Below are 17,264 nucleotides of genomic sequence, written 5' to 3' on the forward strand. Positions count from 1 at the left end.
GCTCACTCTCCCATTCACCCATAGCCCCCACCCCCACTCCGCTCTGGAGCGTGCGCGCGAACTCCAGCGACCGCGGCGACCTCGCGCTCTGATTGGCTGCAGAAGCACAGCGCGTACGAACGCGAGAAAACGAGAGCGCGCGCGCAAGGCCGACGGGTTCCGGCGACGACTGGGAGAGGAGGATTGGCGTACTGCGCGGGAGTCAGGAATGAGGAAACGGGTGGACGAGTCCGCCCTTTTCTTGCGTCCTAACTTCTGTTCCTACTGTATTCAAGCAAACACCCTCAGAAATAAAAAAGAACTAAGTGTGTATACTGGAAGTACTCAAAAGTAAGCAGCTATTCTCCCGAATTCAGCATACCCCCTCCAGGTAAGCGTGGTACAGTCCAGACAGGCTTCTGTCTTAACCAATTACGGATGGGCCTCGCCGTGTTCCTGCTTCAGCCCCTTCACGCATTGGCCAACCGTAAGGTGACCAAATAGGCCTCGCCCGCCCTCCTTTTTTTTTTAATGGAGAAAACTTTATTTAAAACAGTGTAGCTAGAGAAGTCTTCGGTCCCGAGAGTTCATTGGTCCCAGCAGAATTTCAGGATGATGGAATGGTCTGGGCTATATCTCCCACAGGGAGGGGCGCCCGGACTAGAAGAGCCAGTGTGGGGCGAAGCTCTTGGCAAGGGCCGGAGAAAAAGTCGAAGGAGAGCGGGCTCGAGCCTTGGAGCTGCAGTGCGAGCCGGGAGAGGGAAGCGTAGTGAGTGCGCGCCATCTACGGCGGTGGCAGCCCACCGGAGTGCTAGCCGGCTCTTGGCTTCGCTTAATTCTGTTAGTTTCCCACTGCAAGCACAACGGGTGGGCGGCCGCAGCCCTAACCTCGTCCAATCCGAGAATACACGCTGGGAGGAAAAGGTTCTCTAGAATAGCTCCTGTGCCTGGCGAGCTGCTGGCCAACTCTTTGTAAATCACAGCGCTATGCTTTGCCCTAATTAGCCCAAGACCCCTGTGAACCCAATAGCAACGCCATGAATTCTCTCCTTTTTCAGTTCGGGCCATTTCTCTTTGAAAGCAGCTCTGGCTGTTACATAATGGTCCTACAAAAAGGCGTCACACCAGCCAAGTCTCTGAAGCCAGCGTTTCTCACCTGTGAAGGATGATTCTGAATCCTGCAGTCTGTTCTCAGGTTTGGTCTCAAACGTTGCTGCTTCAACTGTGGTTCTGATACTTTAGCATAGCATTAGGTAACAAGGTAAAAGAGAAAGTTCTACCTTCTCCTATTTTCTAGAGTCTAGTCTAGTTCCTGTTCTGACATGACATATATTATCAGTTCTAGTTCATTCTTGCTAAGGGATTCAATACAGCATTTATTGCAATACACTCGAGAGTTTTTTAATTACTATGTATGTTTTCAAATCTTTACTTTGGACCATTATGAAAGGTAAATTTAAGGTATTATTGGAGATACAATATTTCTTTAACTTATAGAGTATTTTCTACCATAAATCATGTTTCTTTAAGATGAAGCCAAATTTCATGTTTCTGTTGTATGTTTTCCTTGGATTTTAAGATTTCTTAATTTCATTCTCTTCACAAATTAGGCATTTTTATCTTCCTGCTTTCAGCTAAGAATGTGTAAATAGTGATGTCTCTTGGGGAGACGGTGTTAAATGAGGAAGAAAATTCAGCTTTCCACCATCCAGCCACACATACTGAACTCCTCTTGGACACTAGTTTGAGTTGCCAAGCTCTTTCTTAGCTGGATGAGCACTAACAGGTATAATCACCATCCCAAGGTTTAGAGAAAAATTCCACTTTCTTGTCCAGTTTTCCTTGGGATCACGCAAAGTAATTCCTGGAAAGGATGTTTAATAGAACATAAGATTTAAACTGCTAGCCACTTCTGAAAAGTATCCAGAGTAAAATCTATGCTAAAACAATGGGATATCCAGACCACCAAACTTCAAATTATATCAAGTAATACCTTATAATTTTTCTAGTGTAGTTTACCTGCACTTTTTCAAATCCTCTTCATTTGCATTCTTATGCCTACAGATGGCAAACCATAGGGTTGTTTTTTAGTTCAACTCACTAGTAAATAAACAACCACCCTTGGGTTTAGAAGCCATCATAGGAAATGCCCTGTCTTCAGCACCAAAACCAAATGACCTCTTTATGTGTAAACACTATCTTGGGTACAATTCATACTATCTGGGGGATGGGCACAGTACAAAAGCAATTTATGTAACCAAATCATTTGTACCCCCATAATATTCTGAAATAAATTTAAAAAAATAAATACTGCTATCTTTCCTCCTGTCCTTAAATGTCTCTGCTGTGTTAAAGGACAGTCCTTCCCCTGTGTTCTGGATCCCATCCCCTTTACTCCTGCATTTTCTCATTTTTTTCCTTAACATTTGAAAAATAAAAAAAAGCACTATCAAAAACACATACACACCTATCAATTTCCCTCCAGAGTCTACTTGATAGGCATCATCCTATCTAAAAAACTAAATAAACCCTCCTTTCACACCTGTTTCATGAACAGGTCTATGCAAACCTACCCCTAAAGCCCTGAAAGCTGAGAGGCCAACGAAAGAAGCTGACAAATCCTGTTTCTCAGAAAGAAACATTTAAGAGGGACTTGTGAATAGAAGCCATGTCCTGGAAAGCTGTGAGATGGTGGCCATTACCGACCCCTTCCCACCCCCTTATATACCAAAAGAAAGGAACGTGTAGGACAACTAAAGTCGACCCCTCAGGGAAAGGCAAGAATGTTATGCCAACCTGCCTGAGGGCAGGATTTATGGCCCAAGGGTTTTTTGACCTAAAGGCAAGATTTGATGAAGTAGAAATCTCAGAGGCATTCCTGGAACAGGAGTTAATCCAGAAGTCAACATGGTGGATTAGCATCCAAGATGGAGTTGCTTTGCCCTCCACACCATAGCACCAACCTCACCTGCTGCCCCTCCATGCCCCTTCTTAGCAAAGCTTCTTAAAAGAGTTGTCTATAGTGTTGTCTTTACTTCCTTAGTTTATATTATCTCTTCAATCTATTTTTGTAGGGCTTTTATCCCCACCAGTCTGAGACTATACTTTTCAAAGTCAATACTGACATACATGCTTCTAGATCTAGTCAGGTCTTCTCTGCTAGCTCCTATTATGCTTGACCTCTTCCATTTGGAATGCTCTGTAATTCCATCCTTTGCTTCCTTTTCGTTCTTCATCCAATGCTATTGCTTTAAATGCCTTTTATAGGCCAGTGGCTTTTAAGAACTTTTAGCTCTAACTTTTCCTAACCCTCCAGATTCATATTTACAACTGCCTACATTATTTCTCCATATGGATGACTAATAGCTCAAACTTAACACTGCCAACAACTCTTGATATTCCCTTGTCCCCTCCCTGAGTTTCTCCAATCTCATATCCAGTCTAGTTACTCTAGTAAAAATAAAAATCTAGGAATCATCTTTGATTCCATTTTCTTTCCCTCACCACTACCATCAGCAAGTCCTATCCATTTTACCTTCAAAATATACCACAGCATAGATAGATCTCACCAGCTCCATCTCTGCGGCCCTAGTCTGCAATCTCCCAAAAATTCTCACATTGAGACTACCACCAAAGTGTCCCTGTTTCTACACTTGCCTCTATGATCCACTCTCCACAAAGCAGTGATCTTTTCATAATGAAAAGTACATCAATTCTACTTTCCGCTTACCCACCCCTCCCCCATGGTTTCCCACTGATTCTAGAATAAAATCCATTCTTCACCCTGATTTACAAAAGCCCTACATTATATGGTCTTTGCTGCCCCCTCCATCCTCATCTTTGACCACTCTTCCTTGGGGTTCACTACACTCCAAACATACTGGCTTTTCTCTTCACCAAATTCATCAAGCTTATTCCTTTATTAGGGTTTTGCACTGTTTCCTCCACCAGGAAGGTTTTGTCCCATACTTCACACAGCTGTTTGGGTCTTAGCTCAAAATGTATGCTCAGGAATGGCCTTTACTGATCACTCAGTCTAAAGTAGTGTCCAGTCACTCTGTCTTATATCACCCAAATTTAAGTCTCTGTATAGGACTTACCTTTTTAAATTTGTTTATTTTATAATGTAAGCTCCATAAAACTTTGTCTATCTTGTTCCCCATCTAGAAAGGTTCCTGGTAAATAGTATGTGCTCAAAAAATACTTGTGGAAAAAAGAAATGGATGAGTGGCATCAGATACTTAAGTAATCCAAGTCCAAACTAGGGACATCAGACAGTTCATTTGTAAGAAATCAAAAAGAATGGGCTTTCCCAGCTTCTCGGCACCTGAAAGCTCAAGTTACACTTTGACTGAGGACCTGGTTCCAATCAAATAGACAAGAAAAGAGGCAATAAAGGACAGTGGTTAAGCAGCTGAGCTCTGGAGCCAAATAGACAAGACAGCCACAACAGAAAGAAAATGAGCTATCTCTGGGTAATGATTGGATCCGAAATCTCATCCCAAGATTATCACCAGCCTCTTTAACTCCTCACAGTAAACCCAGCACTGACAACAGATTTGCCATCTATTTACTTAACTGCAGAAGAACAGGGAACCATCGTAAAAACTCATTTGCTTGACACAAAGAGTAAGCTCTTAGCTTTCCATTCCTTTAAGCATTTTAGCAATGAATCATTCCAACACTGTTTCTACAATGCTTAGAGGGAAAAATGTTTAAATATTACTCCAACCTCTATGATATGGCAAAAATATTTATTAAAATAAATTTTTCAATTTTTTACTTTATTGGAAGGAACCCCTCTAATTCACACTTTTATCCTAAATGAGATAGTAAGTACTAAATATGGAATATAAAGCAGTGATTTTAAAAATCCACATAGTAGCACAGTGAAATAAATGGAATTCTCCAGGGTTTTAGAGAATTCAAAATGGCATCTTAGGTGATCTAAGAAACCGATTATAGTCTCCTGTTTTTTCCTTTTAATTCAAGATTATCAGAATCAGGTTATTACTACCTGTTTTTAGAGGTAAAATATATATATATATGCTTTCCACTAGTCCACAGTTTTCTGGTCAGCTGGCCTCAACAGATTCTCATATCTCTCAGCCCATCTGCCTTTGGTGATGGCCAGAAGATCTCAATGCCCCAGGCAGCAAGGCTTCCTGCTGATTTCTACTTAAGATCCATGAACCGGATATCCATGATGAGAAGGAAGTTCTTAGGCAGTGGGCGGGGGGCTGGAGACAGGACAGTAAACACCTGGTGCTCCAGGTCCACACTGGTCACCACAATGAAGCCAGCCACACTTGTCTCGGAAAGGTTCTCTTCTGTACCCTCAGCAGTGCTAACACTCAATAGATGGTGTACCATATCTCGGCCAGGGGTAACAGGTACTAGCTTGAGCTGATTGTCCTCCTGAGACATGCCTAAAGGCAAGCAAGAGTCTGGGATGGTGGGTGCCCCAACTTTGTAGATTTTCACATCTGAAAACTTGACATTGAAGGCATGGGGATAGAAACAGCCTCGGAATCCATAGAAATACTCACGGATACGCTCATCCCTACATTCCCGCCTGAAGTCCTTTGAGCGCTCGACCACGCCCCCTGATTTAGGAAGCAGCACAGTGCGTACAAAGTGGGGCAGGTCCCGTTTCAGTTCATTGTACAGTCGTTCTTGATCCAGAACCACGACTACATCCACCTCGAAAGCTGAGGCTGCATGCACCAGGGCCTGGTAACCAGAGCCCTTGACCCAGCCACAGGTGTTAATGACACAGCCACTCACAGATGCCCTTCGGTTCACCTCACACCTTTGGTTGAACACATCTGCTAAACGAGATGTAATCTGCAAAAGAAAGAAAGGATCAAGGTGAGAACAACAACAAAAAGACAAAGTCAGATAGCAGCCCTTCCCTCCACCCCACGTTGGCTCTGGCTGACCTTATTATAAAGCTTGATGTTGGTACCAGGAGTGGTAGAACCAAAATGATACACCAGAGGGGCCTGGATAGAGAAACCCTCTTCCACATCTGCTGGCCGCTCGATGTAGAGGGCCCCCATGGTGCCAGGGATGGACACAGAGCCCTGGCCCACATCTAGCTCCACATAAGTGGGACGGCGGCCCAAACGCACTGCATAGTTGAGCAGTAGGCGACACACTGTGGACTTGCCCACATCAGTGGGGCCCACTACCATCACTCGGGGGCCTCTCTCTTCTTCCTTTTCCGCCTGCCTCCGCATCTGCTCCAAGGCTGTGTGAGTATTGAGGTAAAGCAACATAGGAGTGTCCTTGGAGACATAAGCCACCTCCGTGCGGCCGCTCAGTTGCAGAGAACAGCCATGCCAAGTGAAAACAGCCACCTTGGCACCAGCATCAAAGGTGAATTTCTTGTTTCGGGTCAGCTCTGTGCCAAAGATCTCTGCCATGCCAGCCAACAACTCCAACTGAACTGACTGAGATGCCTCCACCTCAAAGCGAAGTTCTGTTTCTCGCTCTAGTTCAAATTTAGTTGTTGGCTTCTTGTCATCATTGGCCTCCTCTCCCATCTTTTCTGTGTAGCTGCTGTGCCTAGAACACAAATTAAAAATCAGATCTAATCCTAAGTCAGTCCTCTGTCCAAAATCCTCCAATGGATGTTTCCCCTTGCCTGGCCTTAATTTTCTCCATGTTTCTTATCATCTTTCTCACTATATATGTTTACTGTCTGTCCCCGTGCCTTAGAATGTAAGGGTTGAGCATTTTTGTTTGCTACTGTATCTCTAGCACTTAGAATAGGGCTTGACAAACTGTAAGCACACCAATAAATACATTTAGTGAATAAATGACTCAGACGTAAGAGGAAAACTATACCTACAGGCTGACAGAAGACTTGATGATATCACCTTCATCACTCCCTTCATTACTCTATTGGTGAACTGCCAGACTTGAGAAAGCAACAGATGGTCACTCCTCAACCCTCTCAGTCAACGAGAAAGGGCGTCTGCGATCCGAATGCAAAGCAGAGGACACTGGGCTTGAACTTAGAAAACAGCATAAGGCCCGGCTCTGCAACTACTAGTAGCGTTTCACTTAACTTCTCTAAACCTTTTCCTCAGCCGTTAACTGGAGATACTTAAACTTCCTCGCATATGGTATAGTTCTGGGGATTAATAGGAATTGTGGGAGGAAAAAAGCACTTCATAAACTACAAAACCCCAAGGAAGCTAAAAATTACTTCTGATCCTGGACCGTAGCTCTAGGTACAGCATCTGTCCCAACCTCCCCAGAAATCTCACCGAAATTTGCCCAAGCCCCGCGGAAGAGACAGTTGCGTTCTGGAGCTTATTATCTCACCTGCGCGGCCACGAGCCCAATAGGTAAACGCGAAAGGCGCCCCAAGCAGGACCTAAGCACAACTACAAGCCGCGCTCTCTCAGACCCACGCCGGAAACAAATGTAGTTCCGCACTTGCGCAGTGGAAGAAGATGCTGTCGCGCGAAGCCCCCTGGGATGTGTAGTTGTGACGGAACAGCCGGGAGCGGGTAAGCTCGCGCGGCCGCTCAGCCTTCTGGGAGTTGTAGTCAAAGGATTGTTTTGATCGTGACGCCAAAGGTGGGAGGGGCGCCGGCCGACATTGTGGTGACGCCGGCTGAAGGGAGTAGGAGGCGTGGCGGTTACGCCCCCGCGCGTGGCCGGGACCCAACGAGGGGCAGACCTCAGCCGAGGGGCGTCAGTTGCGGGGTCTCACCTGGGTGTTCCTGCTTCTCTGCGGCCCGGGAAAGGGAAGGACGGCCAGGAAGGGAGAGAGGCTCACTATCTAGGTCCCACGATGGCCTGCTCGCCTGTGCCACTAGCCAGGAAGTGGGGAAATTAGCAAAACCTCGCATGGGCAGGAGTAAGCTGAGGGGTAGGGAAAGCGGAAGAAAACGAGCACGTCAAAGGCTACACTGAGTTCTGAGTTGTCATCCTCCACCTGACATAAGTGCTTGGCACATAGGAGACATTCCCCCAAAACATATTCTTTAATAAAAGAGTAAAAGTCCAATGATTTCTTCCCGTTGCCTTGTAAGTCGGTCATTATCCAACAATCTCTCTCCCAGTAAGCGGGAAGTTTTGTTGGGGACCCTATTCCCCTCACCACCCCCAAATCGCTGACAGTAATACAAGGTCAACCATTTACCCCGCAGCCAACAGATTCGGCCAAATCTGTAATCCTCTTCTCGTGAACTTCAGCTTTGGAATCGTATAGTATTTGCTATGCCACTTGCTCACTTTGTGACTTTGAGCAAATCACAGGCTTCATCCCTCTGAAACTGTTTTTTTTTTTTTTTTTGACAGAGTCTCACTCTTTTTGCCTGGGCTAGAGTGAGTGCCGTGGCATCACCCTAGCTCACAGCAACCTCAAACTCCTGGGCTCAAGCAATCCTTCTGCCTCAGCCTCCCGAGTAGCTGGGACTACAGGCACGCGCCACCATGCCCGGCTAATTTTTTCTATATATTTTTAGTTGTCGGATTAATTTCTTTCTATTTTTAGTAGAGACGGGGTCTCGCTCTTGCTCAGGCTGGTTTCGAACTCCTGAGCTCGAACAATCCGCCCGCCTCGGCCTCCTAGAGAGCTAGGATTACAGGCGTGAGCCACCGCGCCCGGCCTCGTTTCTTGTTTTTTTTTGTCCATAAAATGGGGACAACAGTACTCAACCTCTTAAAGTTGTTTGGAAGACTGGAGAGATGATTTACGTATGTAAGCACAATGCCTGTAACATAGAAAATATCTGATATTAGCTTTTAAGTTTTTATTGAAAGCTGGGAGGGGCTATAGTAATACCATCCATTTGTACAATACTTAACATTTTTCAAAGCCCCCTCAGGTAACTCCATTTATAGCCACCCAACAGTAGCTCTATTTTCTCCAGTTTCAGATGGGGGAGGAGACTAAGAGAGGTGAAGGGACTTGTCCAGGCATAAAGCTAGGACTCGACTGGGAGTTTTGGGGTCTGAGTCCAGTTACCATAATTATAGCAGTTATATGATGTTAGATGCCAGGGACTGTTCTAGGACTTTCCAGGTGTAAATTCATTTAATCCTCATGTGCACTGGGCACTATAATTGTCATCCCCACTTTATAGGTGAGTACTTTTTTCAGTCCAGCTCACATGGTTAATTGAGATTGAGGAGCCTGGGAAGATTGTCTGGTTTGCCTTTCTCCTGCTGGCCCTACTTAGCAGGCACTCTCCAAGCAGTGCCATCCTCACTTGTCACTTCTCACAGTTTTCTGTGATGGTTTGCTTTAATTTTTTCATTCATTCACCATGCATGCGTTAGTTTTTCAATTAACTATTAGATAGCCCCTAATCTTTCACCATTCTTCAAAAATTCATTTCCAGTCTTCCATTTGCAAATTTTCTCCCTGAGTGAGCTCATCCTCTCTGGTTTACATGGAATCTATCTCCCAGATCTGTTTCTTCGCCTCCACACTCTCTCCCTTGAGGCAACTTCTCCCAATTAGCTCCCAATAAAGGTCATCTTTATTTGGATATTGTATAACTATCTCATGCTGAAGTTAGGGAAAAGAACCCCTTCTCCCCCTTTTAGACTGCTCTCCATTTTGCTTCTTAAACACAGAGTCAGGGCACAACATTTAACGCAGCTGTGCTTGCCTACACTCTCTTTTCTCACTTTCATCTCCACCCCGCCCCCAAATAATGCTGTCCTCATATGTCCTTCTCATTCTCTCTCCAGCTAAATCCTTGATCATTTTCTTACCGAGTTGATTTAAATTCATTAGTATCCTTTTTGTTTCCATACTTTCAGTCTGTGCCCTAAAAACTAGTCATCTGCCTTTTCCCATTTCTCATTGTTCTCCTCAGTAATGTCCCCTCAAATTCCTCCTCCATTTATATTTCCTTTCTCATCTGCTGCCAGACAAAAACACTTCTCTCTTCATTCTTTACCCAGGTTTTCCTCTCAATTCCAAATCTCTGATACTGCCCCTCAAGATACCCATGTTGTGTTTTCAGAATTTACCTTAAACCCCAGAATCTTCCCTGATGTAACTTCTTCATAAAACACAAATTCGGCATGGGTTCTTGAGATGTCAGAATTTGATAGTAAACCCTCCCCAGGTTTAGGGGTAAGAAGTTGAGAGTGTTGTTTTGAAATAACACCAACTACTGTTTACTAAATGCTTATCCTGTGCCAGACACTTTGTAGGCATTTAAATGTTATCTCACTTTACTGCACATCTCCATGAGGTAAATATTATTAGCATCATTTAGCAGAAGAGGAAAACTGAGGCACAAAGCAGGTCATGAGCTTGTGTAGTGGTTCCTGGTGGGTAACTGGCAGAGCTAAAATTCCAACTCAGTTTCTTTGAGACCAAAGCCAGACACCTGCTTCATGTCTGAAGATGCAACTCAACTGTTATTTTGTGAACATCTATACACAAGGGTCTAGGCTAGGCACTGAGGTCCTGGGATGTAGAAAGGAATTTCCCAGAGGACCTGCCTCAGAAAGTTTACAGCCCGGTCGAGAACCTTATGCAATGTCAGATGTCTCCATTCGTGAGGCACAAGTAATTTGGAGGTAGTCGATAAGAGGTTCCTGCTTGTGAGATGTCATATTTGGTCTATAACTCCTTTGGGGGTATTAAACTGAAGCTTTTGAGGCTTGGAAGTGCCCAGTACAAGTTTGGGGGCGCAGTTTGCCATCCATGACAATTAATATATCCTACTGTTCCTGCTTCGGAGCTGCTTTCCAAGCTGAAATGGGAAAATGTATCATCCTGAATGTGTGTGTGTGCTGCCTGAATCTGCATCCACCTCTCGCTTCACCAGCCTTGCCATCTCCTTTCCTCCAGCCCTGCCGCCCTTACTCCAGCCCTGCCCAGCCCTGTCCTTCCCCCAGGTTCTTTCTATCTCCTTGGTCACGCTGCCTTCCTCCTTCACCACCTGCCTCTCCTCTCGCCCACCACCCCCACCATCACCACCACCACCACCACCACCATCAGGTCCCCTGCATCACTCCCCCAACCCGGTCCCTGGATGCCTGCCCCCTCCCTTCCTCTCGACCCGCCTCCCGTGTGTCTCCCAGCCCTGCTCTGACGTGGGAGGTGAGGGGGGTGGGGGGATGGATGACTCACAGTGTTATGATGCAGTTCCACAACACACAGCCACATTCACCCACAGACCGAGGTACAGAACGAGACAACCTCTGGCCCCCCAGCAGCTGGCCAGCTTTGCAGCCCCAGTCTTGAACCCCCAACTACCCTCCCCCACCCCATCCCTTTCCCAATTGAAGGAGCGGAAAGAGAAGAGAGAAGAGTGAGCAGAGAGATTGAGAGAGAGAGAGAGAGAGAAATATAGACGGAGATCTCTGGAGCAGACCTCAAGGTGAGGGGGCAGCCCTTCTCCAAATCAATTTTTTTCCCTTTGCAAATTTCCTCCTCCTGCTGCGTGTTGCTTTCTACCCTTTGCAAAAGCATTATTCATCCACCCTTTGTCCTCCCTTCCCCCTCCCCGCTGCCTCCGCTCCTCTCTCTCGGCTCCTCCATCTCTCTCCAAGCTCTGACGATTCCCGCACTTATTTCTCGGCAACTTTGGCTGCAGCATCAGGCATCACTGTTTATTGTTTTGCTGCTGCAGACCCCCAAAGCCCGCCCTGGGAGCTGGCTGTGCCGCTAATTATTTGGACCATACCATACTGAGAATGCCAGCCTAGGGGGACTGAAATCTCCGAGCAGCTGAGAAAATCCATTGTGAGCAGGTGTCCCCTTCCTTCTTCCCCCCTGCTGAGAGGCACGGGATTCGCACCTGGTTCCTTGAGCCTCTGCTGTCAGCTGTCAGTTCCCCCTGCCAGCCCTCCCTCTCCTCCACCTCCCACAGTCCAGCCCTGTCTCACTTCAGGGGAACATCCTCTCCCTAGCACTCGGCTTGCCTTTGTTTTTTCCCCAAGTCATTTGCCCAACTTGCTTCTCCCTGTGATCTGACAGAGGGGAGGAAATGACCCCTCCTCCCCCTTCTGTGACTCTCTGGCCTTCCGTGCTTGATGGGGAAGCAGGGGAAAGGGAGGGAGGCGTGACGGATGGAGCTAGCAAAGGAGTCCCGAGAGCAGGGACCTGAGCCACCCCTGTTCCCCAAGAAGGTGTTTCGAGGTGGTGCATGTCAGAGGGGAACTCACAGGCAAAGTTGAAGGTAGACCTGTGAAGTGGACACTGAACAGTGGTCTCCTAGTGAGGAGGGCCCCTTTGCTGTGGCCAGAGCCCAATGTCACCCTGAACTCAGCGCAAGGTGTCTTCCTGAGGCCCAGCCAGGGGGTGAGGACCTGAAACCGAAGATGGTCTCTATCAGGGGGAGTCTGTGGCAAGATTGCCTGGTGACGCTGGGGAAGAACGGAACAGCTGGGGTGCTTGCCACTGCAGAGGACAGAACGAGGAGAGCCTGTCTGCCCTGGCTAATCGGAGCCAAAGCCGTCTCTTCTCTGCTTCATGGTCCAGCATTGCCAGAGTGCCCAGCTGGCATCACTCAACCAGACTTGGACTAAACCACTCACAACGGGCCAGAAGGCCCCAGGAAGGAGAAGGCAGCAGCGCACCTGCCTATCGGAGCCAACAGAGGACACCTCCCTCCCTATCTTCTGCCTCCAGCACCCTCAGCTGCTCTGAGGCTGGAGTGTGGGCAGACACCAGCATCTTCTCAAGATTCCTCATCAGAACCCAGCGATTATTTCATCTTCAGTCACCCACAGAGTCACTGCTGTTTGTCCCTGCCCCTAGGAAAAGGCAGAAAGAAACATTTTCTGCCTCATGCCCCAAAGCGCAGCTTTTAAAAACAAGAGCGTGCCCCTTCCGCCGCCCACTGTGGGTGTTGCCCTCACACTCTGCCACATGGCCCTGCCCAGCCCAGAGTCTGGCTTTCCAGACGCGTTGCCCACTTCCCACTGGCTCCAGCTGTCAGATGTGCCCGAAGGAAAGATACTTTCTCTCCTCCGGCAGGGTGCCTAAGGCTTTAATCGAAGGCTAAGGCAACAGTTAATAAAGGGGCCCAGAGGCTGGGAAGACAGCCAGGTGCTTTTTCTGGGCCGGAATCAGCAGGACCAAGGTGCAGGATTGGGAACGGCCGCCCATGTGCATTCGAGGTCTTTGGGACCTAAGGGCACATCCACAAAGTTCTAGTGAAGAGTCCCAGAGTGCAGGACCCTGACTGCATCAGAAGGCTGAAACGGGGCGCGTGCACCTGCCTGCCTGCGTCCCCTCCCTCCCCTGGCCCCTCCCTTCCCTACAAAATGTATAAAGGACCAATTGTATTGCAAATGAAGGGCACGAAAAAGAGAAACCTCCAGACAGCCCCAACTTTTAAAAAGGCCCTGAGCCCCAAAGAGAGACCTCCAGGCATCCCCAACTTTTAAAAAGGTCCTGTGCCCCAGAGACAGGATGCCTACTAATGCCTGTGTGATACAGAGCCTCACAAAAGAACTGAAAACCAAGGAGAGGGCACTTGCAGATGACGTTGCTCCCATGGCAGCGTTTGTGCCCGAGGGCTGCTCTCTGTGGAACATGGTGCAGGCTGCTACCGCCCCAGGAGGGAGAGACACCAATTCCCTGGCTACGGCGCCAGAAGCCTGGAGCTGCTGCCAGGCTTGACAGAGCAGAATGGGGATCCAGGGGATGGGGAGAAAGTGCAACTGGATGCTGAGGGGGGTCAATGGTGACGGGGGAAGTAGAGATAGAGGTGAGCTGAGCCCCATCCCCTCCATTCCCTCAGGAGAGGTCCTCGTGAGGTCGCAGCTTCCCTAATGCAACTTCTCCTCTTCCCAGGTGACTTCCATTTCTATCTTGTTCTCGTCGGGGGGGCCCTGGCCGGGCAGCCCCCCCACATTTCTCCTGCCCTGAAACACGGCTCTAGCCAACCTGCTCCGCTGCTTCACCTGCGACCGTCTGTGTGGGGGCTGCACGGCACCAGCCCCTCCGGCCCACCAGGGCATCGTCCTCCAGCCCGTCATGCCCAGCTGTGACCCTGGCCCAGGCCCTGCCTGCCTCCCCACCAAGACTTTCCGCAGCTACCTGCCCCGCTGCCACCGCACGTACAGCTGTGTCCACTGCCGTGCGCACCTGGCCAAACACGATGAGCTTATTTCCAAGGTACGCTAACTTGAGGCCACCACTCCCCTCCTGTCTCAAGCCAGGTTAGCCCGAACACTGCCCAGGGTGAGGCACAAAGCCCTTCCTCTCTCCCACACGGGGATTTAGGCCGTGGGGCTGAGGGCGGCCTGGTAGTCACTCTCTGTCCTGTGTCTCCACAGTCCTTCCAAGGGAGCCATGGCCGAGCCTACCTGTTTAACTCCGTGTGAGTCTACTTCTTTCCTTGTGGTTGTGCGTGCGTGTGTGTGTGTGTGTGTGTGTGTGTGTGTGTGTGTGTGTGAGGGACTTTCCTCTGTGGAGAAAGGGGGTGAGCTGTCAGACGGTGAGCTCCTATCTTCAGCTTTTGCCTCCCCTTTTGCAAAGGGGTTTAGGAAATCAGCCTGCAGTTCTCTGGTGGGGAGTCTGGGCCAAGCTGAAACCACAGAGTTGGAAAAAGAAGGCCCAGGCACTGGGCATAGAGGGGTGGACTGCTGAAGGCAGGGGCTTCCAGCTCTCCAGATGGACATTCTTCGGGGTGTTTGGGGGCTGGACTGACAGTGACCCTACTGGGGGCTGGGTCCTTCCTGTTTCCTGAGACAGGGTCAACGTGGGCTGTGGGCCAGCTGAACAGCGCCTCCTGCTCACGGGGCTCCACTCGGTAGCTGACATTTTCTGCGAGAGCTGCAAAACCACACTGGGCTGGAAATATGTAAGTACCTGGGGAAGAGGGTCACCCTCTAAGGTGGACAGTCCCCATGGCCCTCCAAGCCCCAGAGACCACACACATGTCAGGTCTTTGCCTGGTCCTCAAGGGAAGAGGGAGCTAGTAACTGGGTTGGACTAGGTGGGGGACCCTTGGGGTAGGGGTCACACAGGCAGTAGGTAGTGGGACCTGGAGGGGAACTGCGGTGCCCTACATCCACTGCTTCCTCCTCCACCAGGAACAAGCATTTGAGACGAGCCAGAAGTACAAGGAAGGGAAGTACATCATTGAAATGTCACACATGGTGAAGGACAACGGCTGGGACTGAAGGGTCAGGCAGGCTGTGCCCTTCCTCCGCATGCCCCACCCTCCCCACACCTGCCCCTGGCCCTGCCAAGCAGTCTATACCAGCATGAGTACTGCCCTACCCCTGGGGGAAGCCCAGCTCCAACCAGCCCCTCCCCTGCCCCCACCACATCACTACCAGGCCTCTTTTGGAACAGGGGTCTGGGGGCACCCCAGGGGGGTTAAGGCTCAGGAGTGGGCAGCAGTCAGGGAGAGACAGAACAGGGGAAAAGGGATGGCTGTGAGTCCTTCTATCCCCAAGGCCCAGAAAACTGAGGCAATGGCAGGGCGGACACTCAGGCAGAGAGCACAGTGGGAGGAACCCATTTTTGCCCCACCTCTTTCCGAGTGAACAGAGAACAAGCTTTGGTTCATGGGGCTGGTAGATCCTAGGCCGCAGAATGGCAGATGAGAAAACGCTTGGGTTGGAGTGAAATTTTGGCCTCAGACACCGGGAGAGATCAGAGTCTCTGAGGTTGAACAGTTTCCCACCCCCATTTGTAGCAGAAAGGACTCAGGGGTGGAAGGAAAAACTCAAATCCCAGGCCCTGGGAAATAATGAAAGAATCACAGGAGTTTCCATTTCACTCCACTTGTTAGTTTATCTTGGCACTAGAGAGGCACTTTCGAGTATCTGACCTTTGCCACTGGGCGGGGCGGGGAAAGCTGCCCCTGGAACAGCCCCCACCCGCAGCTGGCTGTTCCCAGAGCGAGCAGCGTGCAGTCCGGACGGGCATCCTCCGAGGCCTCAGCCGCTGCGCCCCGGCCCCAGCACCTGGAGGGGAGGTGGACAGTCAGTGCCACGGGGCCAGGCTTCCCCGTGGCTGCCACCAGCGAATGAAACTTTTGTATGATACATAAAGTGTTTGGGTCTATTTTTAATAAAAAGGGGAAAAGCAACTGCGAGGCACTCCGCCTTTGGGTTTCTCTCCTCGTGCACGTACTGTCCCGGTCACACGTACACACGCCGGGGCGGGTCTTTTCCTACCACTAGGGGGCAGCCGCTGCTTTGTGTGTGGCAGGACTGCCACTGAGTTTTTACCAGGGGATATAAAGTGTTCAGGTGAGGTTTCACTTAGGAAGGGAAAGGCTTTTGAGCTGTGTTCCAGCTAGAGCACTCAAAACAGCTCGTGTCTTCCGGAGCCCTTGACAGTAAGTCCATTTCTGCCTGGATCTAGGATTGGGCAACTGGAAGAGGCTCATCCCAGAACAAGGATTTTGTTGGGTCTCACGGCTTTTCTGGTTTTGTCATGTTTTGGTTAGCTCATGGTCACACTTAAGGCTAAAAGGAAAATTGATCAGCTAAGGTGCTTCCCTGGCAGTTGAGAAGTGAAATAAAATAGCTCAAAATCACAGCACCAATGACACTATGTGACCCAAGGTGCATTTTTTGGGCAGTGATATAAAATTCCCACTGGTGTTTGGGTGCCTGACACTTACAGGGGAGACCATATACGTGACAAAGATCACTTTTTGGTAAGCTATACTGTTATTGCCCAATTCATTCACTGATATTGCAAATATTTATAGAGCACCTACTACCTACTAAGCATCATGTTAGGCACTGGGGATTCATGGTGAACAAGGCAGCGATGGCCCAGCTTCATGGAGCTTTGGGTCTAGGGGGAGGACATGCAATGACCAGGCAATCCCAGGAGAAGGTGAGGGGGCTCTGGGCAGGGATGTAGAGGAAGCTCAGGAGCTCACAGGAGAGGAACTTAGCCTAGATTTGAGGAGTAAGGAAGGCTTCACAGAAGCGATGACCATGATGGCTCTTGAAAGATGAAATGTAGGGTAGGCAAAGGGCAAGAGTGGAGGGAGTATTTCAGGCAGACTGTGTGTCAGGTAACTCAAGCTCAGTTCATTTAAGGAAATAAGTTTCCTGTGCTGGAGTTGGGTGAGACAGAAGAGATGAAATAAGAGACAGGCAGGGGGCATAACGTATTTAGAGAATCTAGATTTCATCCCAATCGCATCGGGAAAACATGGAAAAAATTACCGTCTTTTAACAAGAGTGGAGTGGCATTATCAAATGGCTGTTTTGTGCCCAGATGAGAGGTTCAAATACAAGTTTTTATAGACTAAAGAAAGTAGGGGACGCAACACTAATGGTACTCTCAAATACTCTTGTTGACATCCAAA

The 17,264-nt window shown here is 48.8% G+C and overlaps 2 protein-coding genes across 2 annotated transcripts; one reads left to right on the top strand and one right to left on the bottom strand.

Annotated features, from left to right (window-relative positions):
* Window positions 1–4,714: 4,714 nt before the first annotated feature.
* CLP1 (cleavage and polyadenylation factor I subunit 1) lies at window positions 4,715–7,430 on the bottom strand. The gene is made up of 3 exons (XM_012643976.1): window positions 7,315–7,430; window positions 5,922–6,549; window positions 4,715–5,826 (listed from the first exon to the last, which is right to left on the bottom strand). The coding sequence occupies exons 2-3, from the start codon at window positions 6,525–6,527 to the stop codon at window positions 5,155–5,157; spliced, it is 1,278 nt and encodes a 425-aa protein (XP_012499430.1). The 5' UTR covers window positions 6,528–6,549; window positions 7,315–7,430; the 3' UTR covers window positions 4,715–5,154.
* Window positions 7,431–11,098: 3,668 nt separating this feature from the next.
* YPEL4 (yippee-like 4 (Drosophila)) lies at window positions 11,099–16,024 on the top strand. Its single transcript, XM_012643977.1, has 5 exons — window positions 11,099–11,348; window positions 13,772–14,095; window positions 14,257–14,300; window positions 14,675–14,783; window positions 15,016–16,024. Exons 2-5 carry the CDS (start codon window positions 13,955–13,957, stop codon window positions 15,103–15,105), a joined length of 384 nt encoding a protein of 127 aa, XP_012499431.1. The 5' UTR covers window positions 11,099–11,348; window positions 13,772–13,954; the 3' UTR covers window positions 15,106–16,024.
* The last annotated feature ends 1,240 nt before the right edge of the window (window positions 16,025–17,264 follow it).

Source organism: Propithecus coquereli, unplaced genomic scaffold, assembly GCF_000956105.1.
Source record: "Propithecus coquereli isolate 6110/MARCELLA unplaced genomic scaffold, Pcoq_1.0 Scaffold202, whole genome shotgun sequence".
NCBI classification, from domain to species: domain Eukaryota; kingdom Metazoa; phylum Chordata; class Mammalia; order Primates; family Indriidae; genus Propithecus; species Propithecus coquereli.